This window comes from Dermochelys coriacea, chromosome 2 (assembly GCF_009764565.3).
Source record: "Dermochelys coriacea isolate rDerCor1 chromosome 2, rDerCor1.pri.v4, whole genome shotgun sequence".
NCBI classification, from domain to species: domain Eukaryota; kingdom Metazoa; phylum Chordata; order Testudines; family Dermochelyidae; genus Dermochelys; species Dermochelys coriacea.
This window is the reverse complement of record NC_050069.1, coordinates 49,576,677-49,591,501: the sequence shown is the minus strand read 5'-3', so window position 1 is coordinate 49,591,501 and position 14,825 is coordinate 49,576,677. Positions and strand designations below refer to the sequence as shown.

The following is a 14,825-nucleotide window of genomic DNA, read 5'->3' as shown; positions in this document are numbered from 1 at the left end:
CCTGTCTGGGACATACATACAGACAGCATCCACTTCATGTTCTGTATGCTGTACAGCTCTGATTCAACCGATTTGAATCCAACAGCCAGCCAGCAGTTATCATAGACACACTACTGTCTTTATTAGACATGGTTAATGTTAGCAGGTGATCCCAGCACAGCTCCAGTCCTGAACTTCCACAAACCTGTGTACTCTGATGTGTCCAGCCCTCTCCTGCAATATTCAGAGGAATAAGACCAAACACACCAGTTTGCCACATTAATTGGAGTTGACGTTCACTTTAGTACAACACAGCACTGTTAGTTTAATTGTAAAACAAGTTGATTAACAAAAGAAGGTATGATTTTGAAGTGAGTTCAAGTACAAGTGATAAAGTTATAGATGGTTACAAGCAAATAAAAGTAAGAACACACATGAAAAGTCTAAAACGTCATCTAGTAAATTTTGGTTCAAGACTTTGTTCAAGATGGCCTTTCTCTCCCACAGTCTTCCAGCAAGGTAGTGACCGACCCTCTCCTCAGTCAGAGGTCCAAAGGTGCTGGTGTCTTTTTGTCTTTGTAGGTAAAAGAGACAATTTGGGGGTCTATGCCCCTTTCTTTTATAGTCCAGTGAATCTTGGAAGTGAATTCTTCTGAAGGATACCCCTCAAAGTAAAGTCTATTCCAACTGTGAGGAAAGCGATTTGGAGTCTGGTGGAGAAGGAAGCACTGTGCTATTTCATCCCCCACTTGTGTTTGCTGAAATGAAAATTGTTCTATTTCTTGCCATCTCTTCTCTCTGCTGTCTTGATGAGTCAGTTTACTACTTATATGAAAAATGGGGTGTAAACACACCCCTTTGTTTAGTGTAGTCCTGTCTAATAATTTTTTCCCTGGAAAAATTCACAATTTGTGTTGAGAGCAGCTTCACTGATATGGCCTTGTGTAAACACTATAGACCATTGTGATGACAAGATTATACTGTTGTAATTTTCTTTTATCCGGGTTTTTAGTAGATCTGTGTTACTTACAGTTTGTTCTGAATGAAGCAGCATATTTGCTCATTAGTTTGAGTAACCATGATCTATGTTGTCTGCCTATAATATCTGCTAAAGAATTACTTTACATTACCTATTTACATTACTTTAAAGAAAATCAATAGAGCTAGTTTAAGGTTTCGAACAATGTTGGCCCATGCTGTACTTGAGATCTTGTTTTGAAGGATACCTATTCCGACATTGTCTTTAATTGGCAGGCAATTATGCCTTTGTAGCAGTAGCTCCTAAAGTGCAAAATTTGCTTCCCAACTCTTTAAAAACAAACAAAGAAACAAAAAAAAACCTCAAAACTTTTCCCCAAAAAGTATTTGTAATATAACCACTGTTTTGTTCCATTTTGGTTACCTTGCCTCTTTCCTCCAGTGGTGTATTTTAGTCTCATCACTTGGGGTGGGTTTTGTTTTAATTTTAAGAGCATTTTTAAAAATTGTTTTTAATATTGTATATTGTGTGTGTGTGTGTGTGTGTGTGTACAATTCATAAATTGTTTGAGGGCATCTAAGCAGTTAATTTCAGTATTCTTGATCAGTGGTGGCTATTCAGCATTTGCTCTCTGATACAAGCTGAAAATCAAATCAATATTTGTCAGTAGAAAAAAAAAATAGGAAGGAAGTTTGTATTTAAAATTATGTATGGGGGAAAACAATCTCAATAACTGAAATCTGAGTTTAATGTAAGTAGTTATGCTCCCAAGTATTTTCACACTATTGTAATAACATACCTTAGTCCTGATCTGTGCCTGAGAGGAGTTACGTTGATTTTTCTGTTTCACGGTGCTTTTGTGATATAGTTTAAAAAAGAAAACACAACTTTTCAGTTAGTCACTACCAAGAATTACAGTGGTTATGGGAAAACTGATTAAAATAGATAATACATTTATAATAATGAAAGATGAGTACCTACACCTTAATTTTTTTTAAAAAAAATATTTTATATACAGGAATGTGACTCCACAGACTACGTTGGAATTTCGAGTGTGGAGCCATCACACTTTAAAAGCTGATGCTTTACTAGGAAGAGCCACTGTAGACTTGAGACAAGCTTTGGAAATACACAATAGAAAATGTAAGTTTTCATGGATGGCATATTAAGGGGAAAAATTGATTATTTCAGTTATATTAATTTTGGTAGTTTTGATGTAATGACAAAAAATTGTCATGTAACTTAAAACAGACCTTCAGGGCCTGTCTCTTTGGGTTATAGAGAGAGATTTAAATTTATAGTGAGAGAAATGTTTTCAAATAATAATATGATATGGATATAAACTGGTCATTGGGAAGTTTAGACTTGAAATTAGACAAAGGTTTCTAACCATCAGAGGGGTGAAGTTTTGGAATAGCCTTCCAAGGAAAGTAATGGGGGCAAAAGACCTATCTGGCTTTGATTAAATTCGATAAGTTTATGGAGGAGACGGTATGATGGGATAACGTGATTTTGGCAATTAATTGATCTTTAAATATTCATGGTAAATAGGCCCAATGGCCTGTGATGGGATGTTAGATGGGGTGAGATCTGAGTTAGTACAGAAAATTCTTTCCTGGGTATCTGGCTGGTGAATCTTGCCCATATGCTCAGGGTTTAGCTGATTGCCATATTTGGGGTCGGGAAGGAATTTTCCTCCAGGACACATTGGAAGAGGCCCTGGAGGTTTTTCACGTTCCTCTGTAGCACGGGGCACGGGTCACTTGCTGGAGGATTCTCCTTGAAGTCTTTAAACCACGATTTAAGGACTTCAGTAGCACAGACATAGGTGAGAAGTTTTTCGCAGGAGTGGGTGGGTGAGATTCTTTGGCCTGCGTTGTGCAGGAGGTCGGACTAGATGATCATAGTGGTCCCTTCTGACCTTAATATCTATGAATCTATGAACTACTGAAAAAAGTGAGAGGAAACTATTAAATAAAGATATGAGGATATATATTTTCTCTGATTAGTTACAGAATTTCCGATGAAGTGAGCTGTAGCTCACGAAAGCTTATGCTCTAATAAATTTGTTAGTCTCTAAGGTGCCACAAGTACTCCTTTTCTTTTTGAGAATTTCCATTGTGTAGCAGGATCTATTGCAACCCCCCCAAATGGCCAAACATTTCATGCAACCCCCGAAATGAAAAAATGTTTAGTCATGTACAAGGCTCTATAGTCTTCCCTGGATTAATAACTTAAGAGGCCAACTTTCACACTACTGTGATGGATAGTATTAGACTCCAATGTTGAGCAAAATTATTGACCCTTCCTTCAGGATGGATTGATTATAAATCACTGATTTTAAGCATGATTTAAATCTGCATGCCGGAAATCTTGATTTAAATAATTGATTTTAATCATGTTTTGCATTTGTACTGCTAAGTTATTTTCCTGAAGGGTGATTGATTCTCATTTGTTGGTAACCATTAAAACATGTATATTTTTGACTAAATATAGACTTCACACTAAATTCAGTGTTTCTCTTTGCTAATGAGGAGATTGCGCTACGGTTATACACATTTATATAATCAGTTATATAGCTTATCTTACGTTTATTCAAATTCTTAATTTTTACATTATTTCATTATGTTAGAAAACAGTGATGTATTTCTTTTTTTACTAGATTGGCTTTTTTTTGGTGACTTTTGTGTGAAGGTCTATTTGGATGGAAATTCAAATTAAATTAAAAAACCCATCATAAATTTTTTTAGTACATAAAATGAGTTTAAAACTGATGAATACATAAGAAAGTTTAACAAAAGCTTATCAAAACATGTTTTGCATTAAAACTAACTGATTTATTCAAAAAAAAAAAGTATCTGTAGTTAGTCAATTGAACTGATTATTTTGGGTCACTGGGTCCTTTAGGATTTTAAAATTTGTAGGTTCATCCTCTCTCACCTGGTTTTTATTCATTGGATGAGGAAAACAAGTTTTCCTGGTTTTTCAACTCCCTGTTGGCTTCTTAACTTCGAATTAGTTAGTCATTAAACTTAACTAGTTGAATAAAGTGTAATGAAAAATTATTCTCTCTGCACCAGCAGTAGAGGCTACTGGTGTCAAAAGCTGGTTTAGCACTTCAACAAATTCTGGTTCCAGGTGCTTAGCCAGTAACTTCCACCAGTTCAGAGGTGTGACTGTCTTTAAAATTTATGGTAAACATATACTAAACATCTTTGTATTTAGTTTAAATTATTTTAATAGATCATAATAACGTAGTACATTAGTGATTATCACCTACATTTTCTCTTGCATAAGGCAGCCTCCCTGATGCCTATAGCCCCTGCCAGAAGAGTTAATGAGCTACAAGATTTTTGTCTTATTCTCCTTTTTTTAATTTTTTCATTAGAACATGAAAATGGTGATTCATACTTTCAAATTTCACCCCAAAATGGCATTGAAATCCCAGCTAAACCAATAGCTCAATCTCATTTTTCCCAATCTATAGATGTCCTACAAAACCTCAGAATTTATAATGAGGGAAAACTGAGAATGTAAAAAATGTTTCTTTACATCTTTCTCACTTATTACAAGACATCCAAAGGGGAACCCACCTCTAAGTGAAATGTCGTCTTTAATATTATGAAGATGCCATAAGTGGCTCCATAGTTGGACATGTTTTCCGTTTTGCACTTCGAGCAGTGATTCAACCTTGTTTATGTGTTAAATATACAGAATATCCTCTCCAAAACTTAGTGCTTCCTCTTTGAGCTCAGAAAATTCAAGTATATCCAGAAATGAGTTACAATTAATTTAAAAATGGGTTCTTTAAGTAATTTAGCATGTTTTTTGTCCCAAATCTTAGTAATATAATAGCACAATCTTTAAACTTTCTATATAAAGAAGATAAAATTTAAAAAAGGTTGATATACATATCTTAAAACAATTAGAAATATCTTATGGGAGCATTTGCTTTGGGTTTCTTGTTTAGTGTTTGTGTATGACATTTTTGCAATAAAAAAAGGGAAATCCTAAGACAAAAGGACAACAACAAGATTTGAAATGTAGTTAAGGCACACAAACAACATGAATACTTCCCTGTAAGAGGGGAGGGGGAACGAATGAAAACTATTTTTAAAGATGCCTCTAATCTGAGACCACAAACGCTAAAATCCCTGGTTTCAGAGTAGCAGCTGTGTTAGTCTGTATTCGCAAAAAGAAAAGGAGTACTTGTGGCACCTGAGAGACTAACAAATTTATTTGAGCATAAGCTTTCGTGAGCTACAGCTCACTACATCGGATGCATCGATGAAGTACTCCTTTTCTTTTTACTAAAATCCCTACAACTTAAGTATTATTGCATGACTTTGCTACAGATGACTGTTAAAATTGTTTATTTTCATTCTTAATGTGTTTGGATTTTTTTTAAGTATAACTTAAGTGTAAATCCAAATTTTCTGGATTTGTAATGCTTGTTTTTTCTTTGAGTGTTTGTTCATGTCCATTCCATTCCGCCACATGCACTGATGCCAGAAGTTTTTCCCTCAGTGATATCCATAGGGGACGAGCTCTGGCGCCCTCTTCAGGGGAGTGTGTATGCCGTGGTATGAGGGGCACTGCTGGCTCCCCCTACCCTCAGTGCCTTCTTACTGCCAGTGACGGTGCTGGACCATTTCTTGTCTCAGCTAGCTTGTGTCTCAGCTGCTTATTGTGAACTGTTTTACTGCATATAGTTGTTAAAAGTTGTTAGTTTAGTTCCATTAGTGTAGCTAGTGTTAGTTCATAGTCCCAGCTGGAACTTAGCCTAGGGATGGGGCGTGTCCCGGTCCCTAGGCTTCAAACCCTGCGACTGCTGCAAAAAACCTATGCCAGTGATTTCCACAGTAGCTGTCTAAGGTGCTTGGGGGACACTTATGTTAGCGACAAGTGTCGCATTTGTAGGAGTTTTAAACCTCGGACCAAGAAGGAGTGGGACATTTGTCTCGAAGCACTCCTTATGGAGTCGGCACTTGCACTGGCACAAGAGCTGTCCAGATCAGGCTCTGCTTCTAGCACCGTGGCTGATCTCCGTCCTTGGTACTTGGCAAAGAAAGGCCAGGGTGGGACCTTTTCCTGCATCCTGAAGGGGAAGGAGAACAAAGACCTGCTTGGGGCGGCTCTCCATCTCTGGATGGAGGTCGGGCCCCAGCTTCCACCGAGTGGACTAGTCCACTTCAGGAAGCACCCGCCACCCTGGAAAGTGGCATGGGCATTCGGCACCTGGCAGTGCCATCTACACTGGAGGTCATGCAGGCTGCTAAGGATATCCTGTCCCTACTGGTGCCGCCCACACTGGTTACAGCCGTACCCCGCTCCAGGGGTAAACCTGACTTGGGATCCTTCCAACAGTCCCCATCAGTGTGGCACCACTCCTTACGACAAGGAGTGTCCTGCCATCACTTACCTGTGCAGAGCCACCACGCCTCAAACACAGGTCAGCCCACTCGTCAGAGCCCCTGGATGCCAAGCGGCACTCTTTAGGCTCGAAGCGGCGATTGCCAGTGGAACGGTGCAGACCAGCAGAGGTGCCCGTCCCTGCACCTCCAGTGCCGGGAGTGCCCTAGCTGCTCTCCCAGTGTGTGGCACCGCTGGTCTCGGGAGCCCTATTACCTGTCACCGGAGCGCTGGTACAGATTGTCATGGTCACACCAACGTACCCTGGCAAGGCGACCTACTCGCTCCAGCTCAACGGACCGGCACCGCTTGCTGAGTGTTAGGTGTAGATCGCCGAGTTCCTGTTGCCGACCTGCCGAACGCCGCCACTGGTGTCCTGTATCATGGCACAGAAAGTCATTGCCCTTGTGCAGATCCCCAGCGGAGCCTCAGGGCCGGCACCGATGTGACCAGGGTAGACAGTTGGCCTTGGCACCATCCTGATCCCCCCTGACGGGGCCCGTCCTCCTCGGGCTCCATTAGCGAGGAGTCCCTGTCAGCGGGGGTATCGACATTCCCTGCGGCACCTCCTGAAACAGCATGGCCACAACTGGCCTGCCCCTGGCACCTCCCTGAGGATTCCTGCAGCGTTCACAAGGGTGTAGGTCGACCTCGGGGGCGTTGGATAAGCAGTTGGCGATGATTTCCTGCCTGCCCCTCCTCCCCCCGACATGGAGATGACACTGGAGAGGACCCCTCAGGGTCACCTGGTCCTAATGGAGGTGCTCGTGGAGGAGGCGTTGGTGGTGGCAGACCTGCCGGTACCCACCTCCTCTTCATCCTCACTCAACGAGGCAATTACGGGTCCTCTCACCTGGTCCCCCAGGTTGATGCCAAGGTTCATCAAGATCTTCTGAACAGCATTGCCTCAAATCAGCAGCTAGAAGCCGATGAGCTGGAGGAGCCCTCAGACTTCCTCTTTAACTTGCTGAGTTCAGTTGCCCCTGCTATGGTGGCACTGCCAGTGCATGAGGGAATGGCAAAAATTACCCAGTCCCTGTGGCAGACACCCTTGTCGCTGCCCCCCATGTCCAAGAGGGCAATACGCAAATATTATGTGCCGGCTAGAGGTTATGAATACCTTTAGACCCACCCTGCCCCAAGCTCACTGGTGGTGTCGGCCTTTAATGAGCACAAAAGGTAGGGTCGGCCAGGTACGATGCCTAAAAATAATAGAGGCAAAAGGCTCGATCTCTTTAGAAGAAAAATTTATTCATCTTCCAGCCTCCAGCTATGAGTAGCGAACCATCAGGCCTTGCTCGGCCGCTATGACTTTAACATCTGGCATCTGTGGCTAAGTCTTTGAACTTGCAGCCTGAGGACCCCAGGAAAGAATTCCTGGCGATCCTCAATGTGGGCAAGGTGGTTCGAGGGCAGCCCTCCAAGTGGTCTCAGATGCAGTGGACTCTGCAGCCTGAACCATGGTCTCGGCTATAGCCTGAGCTGAGTGTGACAGGTTGGATCATAGAAAACTCCTTGGGAACTGCCAGCTGATGTGCTGAGACTACCCCTGAGCCTATTTCCCTTGGCAGCTTGGGACTTCAGTGCCCTGCCTGGTTTGAGCCAGACACACTAGCCTGCTACAAACCCAGACCCAGGTCTGAACCACATCCCCCAACAGCTGCAGGCTTAACTGAAAACAGCTTAAGAAGTGTTTGTCTCTAACGCTCAGATGCTCAGTTCCCAATGGGGTCCAAACCCCAAATAAATCCATTTTTTACCCTGTATAAAGCTTATACAGGATAAACTCATAAATTGTTCGCCCTCCACAACACTGATTAGAGAGAGATGCACAGCTGTTTACCTGCCCTTCCCAGGTATTCATACATACTCTGGGTTAATCAATAAGTAAAAAGTGATTTTATTAAATACAAAAAGTAGGATTTAAGTGGTTCTAAGTAGTAACAGACAGAACAAAGTGAATTACCAAGCAAAATAAAATAAAACACGCAAGTCTATGCCTAATACAGTATGAAAGCTGAATACAGATAAAATCTTACCCTCAGAGATGTTTCAGTAAGCTTCAATCACAGACTGGACGCTTCCTAGTCTGGGCACAATTCTTTCTCCTGGTACAGCCCTTGTTCTAGCTCAGGTGGTAACTAGGGGATTTCTCATGACTGCAGCCCCTTTTGTTCTGTTTCACCACCTTATATAGCTTTGGCACAAGGCGGGAATCTTTTGTCCCTCTGGGTTCCCACCCCTTCTCCTAAATGGAAAAGCACCAGGTTTAAGATGGATTTCAGTAACGGGTGACATGGTCACATGTCCTGTGAGATCCCAAGCCTTCATTCTTCCCAGCCTGACACACAGAAGGTCTGCAAGCAAACAAAGCCATCCACATTCAATTGTCCTGGTTGATGGGAGACATCAAGATTTGAAATCACCATTAATGGCCCACACTTTGCATAACTACAATAGGACCTATGGGTTATAGTTCATATTTCTAGTTTCAGATACAAGTGATACATTTATACAAATAGGATGACCACATTCAGTAGATTATAAGCTTTTAATGATACCTTACAAAAGACCTTTTGCATGAGGCATATTCCACTTACATTATATTCACACTCATTAACATATTTTCATAAAATCATATAAAGTGCAGCGTCACAATGAGCATCCTGGTTGCAATCCTCGGGCCTTTCCACAGAGGTTCAGCAGTCGATCCAAAACCTCCCATTTGATGACCTGGGGCTGTTCTCTGAACAAACAGATGCCAAGTTGCACAGTCTAAAAGACTTGAGGGCAACCCTGCGGACCCTGGGCCTGTACACCTCAGGGCTGGCAAGGAAGCGATTTAAGCCACAACATTTCCAGAGATTGGGCAGTCAGCCTCGGTCCGAGTCCTTCCATAAGAAGGGCAAGACCTGTAAGCACCAGAAGGGCACCACCCCAATGTCCTCTGTTCACTCAAGCTCCACCTGCAATCAACAGGGTGGTAAATGGGTGTTTTGAGGGTACGCTTGAGGGTGACCTTCCAGCCTGTGTCCTGGATCCTGCTTCCCATTTTTTCTCCAACCACCTGTCCCCCCTTTCCTCCCTGCCTAGGCCTCTATAACATCTGACCTATGTGTCCTTAGTACTGTGGCTTATGGTTATACTCTTCAGTTTTTCTGTCTCCCCCCCACCCCTCAACTCCCCTCCCCGTTCCTACTCAGAGACCCCTCTCATGAGAACCTGCTTGCTCAGGATGTGCAGGACCTTCTGCAGGTGGGAGCTGTGGAAGAAGTCCCCCTAAATTTCAGGGGTAAGAGGTTTTACTCCTGTTATTTTTTAATCCCAAAGGCCAAGGGGAGTCTAAGACCCATCCTGGACTTGCGAGATCTCAACAAATATCTCAGGAAGTCAAGGTTCTATATTAACAGGCAGGGGGGAGCTTGCTCGTCGGCCATCTGTCAGGAAGCACTTCGCCTGTGGAACTTTTGCATCCAGTGCGTGATCTGTCTGGAAGCTTCGCATCTCCCTGGTGTCTGGAACGTGCTGGCGGATTTCCTCAGCAGGTCCTATTTCTCTCACCACGAGTGGTCGCTCCACTCGGAGGTTGCCTGGGTGCTCTTCCAGAAGTGGTGGGCTCCCTAAGTGAACCTGTTTGCCACCAGACAGAACAGGAAGTTCCATCAGTTCTCCTCTCCCCAACGCTTCGGCAGGGGTGCCCTTTCCGATGCCTTTTTCCTGTCATGGGCGGTGGATTTGATGTATGCTTTCCTGCCAATTCCGTTGATCAGCAAGGTCCTATTGAAAAATCAAAAGATGCAAGTCATTATGATCGCCCCAGCATGGCCTTGCCAGCACTGGTTCGGCATGCTCATGAATCTGGCTGTGGCTGCACCATGGTCATTGCCCAGCTGCATGATACTGCAGTCGGCTCCTGCACCCAAATCTTCCCTCGCTTCGTCTCTCGGCTTGGCTGCTGCGTAGCTGAACCCAGAGGAACAGGCTTGCTCTAGCCAGGTACAGCAGGTTCTTTTGAAAGCAGAAAGCCCCAGAGTGATTTACCAGGTTCTCCTGCTGGGCATCGGAGCGTAGCATCTCTCTGACCAATTGTTTCTAATTGTTTCCACACATGTGCGGAATGAATTCTGTTATGTGCACCATATCAAGGTAACATGCGGATATTCGCCACCGGGAGAAACCAAAAACTTAGATACAATATATATTTTTTAAAAGTCGCCATAGGGATAATTACTCCAGCCAGGACAGGCAAGTCATTTTAGAACTCACTACTCAAAGAATTAAATTTAAGCGTAAGAAATAAAAAAACTATGAAATGCATAGACCAATCAAAAACTAAAACACACTTTGAAAGAAATATTAAGTAACAACAGCAACAACAATACAAGTGTGTGTGTGTGTGTGTGTGTGTGTGTGAGAGAGAGAGAAAGAGAGAGAGTGGGAGGGCATTGCTCCTTTAAGTATGCTGCCCCCACTTTAAGTACGCTGCCTTTTAAAGTAGATCGGTACGTGTTCAGACACAGCAGCTGCAAGCAAGCTCCCTCCTTCTTGAGCCCTTTTGTGTCCCCCCTCCTCTGCTCTGTGGGGATGGGGCGTAAGGAGAGGGATACTTTGACATCAGTGTCCCCCCCTCTCCCTCTGCACAGCAAGCAGGAGGCTCCCAGAACAGCTCCAAGGCAGAGGGCAGGAGCAGTAGGACAATGTGGGGAGGGACACCTGAAGTGCGCGGCACTTGATAGCCTGCTGGATGGCCACCCAGCCGTGCAGTTTAGGCGGAAATTTAGTTCCCAACCTGGTCGTCTCTGCAATCCATCCTGGATTACCTGCTCCACCTAAAGCACCAAGGCGTTGTGCTTTCCTCCATCAGAGTGCACTGGGCAGCCATATCAGCCTTCCACCCGTGCGTCCAGGGCCAATCAGTATTCTTGCATGAGATGTCGATGAGGTTCCTAAAGGGTCTTGAAAGATTCTTCTTGCCTGTCCAGGATCTGGTTCCCCAATGGGATCTCAACCTGCTCCTCTCTAGGCTAATGGGCCCGTCCTTTGAGCCTATGGCTTCTTGTTCTATCTCCCATCTGTTGTGGAAAGTTGAGTTCCTTGTAGCCATTACCTCAGTGAAGTGCGTATCCTAGATTAAGGCCCTCACAGCGGAGCCTCCGTATATGGTAATCTACAAGAACAAGGTCCCGCTGCAAATCCATCCAGCTTTCCTGCCTAAAGTGGTGTCCCCATTTCACGTCAACCAGAATATCTTCCTCCCGATGTTCTGTCTGAAGCTGCACTCCACCAAAGAGGAGAGGCAGCTACACACTTTGGATGTCCAGGACACTGTAGTGTTCTACCAGGAGCATACCAAAGCCTTTCGCAGGTTGACCTACTCTTTATGGCAACAGCGGATAGGATGAAGGGCCTCCTGGTGTCCTTGCAGAGGATCTCGAATTGGATCACCACCTGCATCTGGACCTGTTATGAGCCGACTCAGGTAGAGTTGCCAACTATAGTGATGGCCCACTCTGCTAGGGCTCAAGCATCCTTGGCGGCCTTTGCACATGTCCCTATCCCAGATATCTGCAGAGCCGCAATGTGGTCTTTGGTACGCACACATTCACGATGCACTACACCATCACCCAGCAGGCAAGAGACTATGCTGGATTTGGCAGTGTGTGTTGCAGTCGACATGTCTATGAACTCCTGCCCACCTTCGGTGGTATGGCTTGGGAGCCGCCTACAATGGAATGGACATCAGCAGGCACCCAAGAAGAAAAGACAATTACCTTTTCTTCGCTACTGGTGTTCTTTGAGATCTGTTGCTTATGTCCATTCCATGACCTGCCTTGCTTCCCCACTGTCGGAGTTTCTGGGAAGAAGGAACTGAGGGTGGGGGGAGCCGGCAGCGCCCCTTATACCATGGCATATGCACGCCACTCCAGAGGGCACCAAAGCCAGTCCCCTATGGATACTACCGAGGGAAAAACTTCTGGCACTGGTGCATGTGGTGAGCACACATGCCTACAGTGGAATGTCCATTAGCAACACACCACTAAGAACACCAGTTACGAAAAAAGGTAACTGTCTTTTTTGGTTTAATCATAACATCCCTTTAGTGTTTTTTACTCCTAAATTACTGATACATACACTCAATTTTTAATGCCATTTTAATATAGTTATTGGTACTCAAATAGTAGAATACACCTGTTATGAAGAGGCCAGTCTTTTTTTGAAAAAATACCTATATATCCCACTAATGATGTCATTTACTGAAACATACTTTTGCTAAATCTTTTTTCTGATATGCCTCATATTGAGTTCAATACAGATGTTTAATTGGAATTATTTTTTAGACTCTGATAAATGGGTCAAAATGTAGGACAGGGTTTTTTGTTTTGTTTCTTTTTAACTAGTCTAGTAATACTCTTACTACTTAATAATCTTCAGAGTTGGGATCTTTGTTAGTGACAGAAAATTAGCAGGGACTTTTTTTTTATTTGTTTTGTATTTACTACCTACTTAGATCCACATTGTTCCTCCTTCCTACTGGTCTTTGGAATTAGTGATTTTGGGAGATAGTCAAGAATTGAGCACACAAGTTTTGTGTATATAATAGTTTTAGCTCCCTGTGCCTTGTAAAGCATATATCAGGGTTCACAATCCAGAATTTAGTTCTAGCTTCTTTAAACATTTTGGGTTTGTGAAACCAGCACAAGATTCCAAAAATGCTCCATGGGAACAATAAGCTTGGAGAAATCCAAGTAAATAATCTATCTGAAGCACTAAGCCTGTATGGAGCCAATAGTATATGTTCTAGAAACTACCTAATCTAACCATTTCTTTTGCAGTAGGTGTTAGGAATATATAACCTCAGTGTAAATTGACATAACTCCATTGACTTGAGTGGGTGTTCTGCTGATTGATAACCAGCTGAGGATCTGGCCCTTTGTTTCTTCTCCAACAAAGTACATCAGGGTGGGCAAACATTTTGGCCCGAGGGCCACATGGCGTGTGAAACTGTATGGAGGGCCGGATAGGGAAGGCTGTGCCTTCCCAAACAGCCTGGCCCCTGCCCCCTATCCTCCCACCCCCTCCCGGGACCTCCGTCCCAACCGCCTCCCAGGACCCTACCCCCTGCCCAACTCCCCCTCCCGCTTCCCGTCCCCTGACTGCCCCCCCAAACCTCTGCTCCATCCAACTGTCCCCTGACCGACCCCCGGGACCCTTTACCCCTTATCCAACGCCCCAGCCCCCTTACCATGCCGCTCAGAGCAGCATATCTGGCCGCCGTGCTGGAGCCAGACATGCTGCCATGCTGCCCTGAATGCGTGCACAACCCCACCGCCCAGAGCGCTGCCTGCGGGGGAAGGGAGCTAGCCTTCTGGGCCAGGAGCTCAGGGGCCAGGCAGGACGGTCCTGCAGGCCATAGTTTGCCCACCTCTGAACTACGTAGTTGTTCAAAACCTCACAGACCCTTAATTAGAATCCATGATTTTCTGTAAAACCATGCAAATGTTTAGCTGTCCACTACCTAATCTGAAGTTGCACTGACACAAGGAGATTCTTGGGGTGAAATCCTGGCTCTATCGAAGTGAATGGGAGTTTTGCCATTGTCTCAGTGAGGCCAGGATTTCACCATTTATCTGTCATCAATCTGTCCTGAGGTTGCAACAGCAGAGTTCCAAAAACGCTTGCCATATTCCAGATGTCTTTTGCTGACCTATCCCTGTCCTAGAAATTTACAGCATGGCTTGTATCAGCAAAAGTTGTATGTAAAGCTGGACTCCTATTTATGGACTCTACATACTAAACAGTGTACATAATCAAACATGATGTTGTAACCTGTGTGATTTTAGGATTCCCTGCTCTGAGGGAATAGCAAAATAATAGAAATACATCTGATTTAAATCAGATGTTAATCAATTACTTTACTCACCAAGCTAGTTCTTAAAAATACAAATTAGCAAAACCTGAAGACTTAGAAGAAATGGAAGATGTATCCGTCATATATATTAGAAGAAATCTATATAGAACTTTTTTCTTTAAGTAGGAGAGAAAACTGTGTGTATGTGTGTGTGTGTGTGTGTGTGTGTGTGTATATATAATATATATATACACACACACACACATACATTACATATAAAAATTCTACAGTTTATATACAACTTTGTACAAAATAGTTTTAGTATATGTTTTTGTGGGAGAAACTATTTAATGCTGAATTTATTCTTTTTCCCCTTGTAGTGGAGGGGGTGAAAGAACAATTGAAACTCTCCTTAGAAAACAAGAGTGGCATGGTGCAAACAGGTGAACTAACAGTTGTGCTCGATGGTTTGGTTGTTGAACAAGAATCTCTTACAGACTGCAGTTCAGCAGCAGCCAGTAAGTTCAATTAGTAAAATAAGACCCACATGTTTTTGTTAATGTTTTAAAAGAAGAAAAACATCTATTTAATGTATTTCTTATTGTT

General features: G+C 43.5%; 1 protein-coding gene across 6 annotated transcripts in view; it reads left to right on the top strand.

Moving 5' to 3' along the window:
• The window catches only part of WWP1 (WW domain containing E3 ubiquitin protein ligase 1), a 151,788-nt gene that overhangs the window by 43,675 nt on the left and 93,288 nt on the right, over window positions 1–14,825 (top strand). For all 6 annotated transcript variants that reach the window (XM_038388536.2, XM_043507649.1, XM_043507650.1 and 3 more), the window contains 2 exons: window positions 1,977–2,101; window positions 14,600–14,737. In XM_038388536.2, coding sequence (XP_038244464.1) covers window positions 1,977–2,101; window positions 14,600–14,737 — 263 coding nt within the window. The remainder of the gene's footprint in view (window positions 1–1,976; window positions 2,102–14,599; window positions 14,738–14,825) is intronic.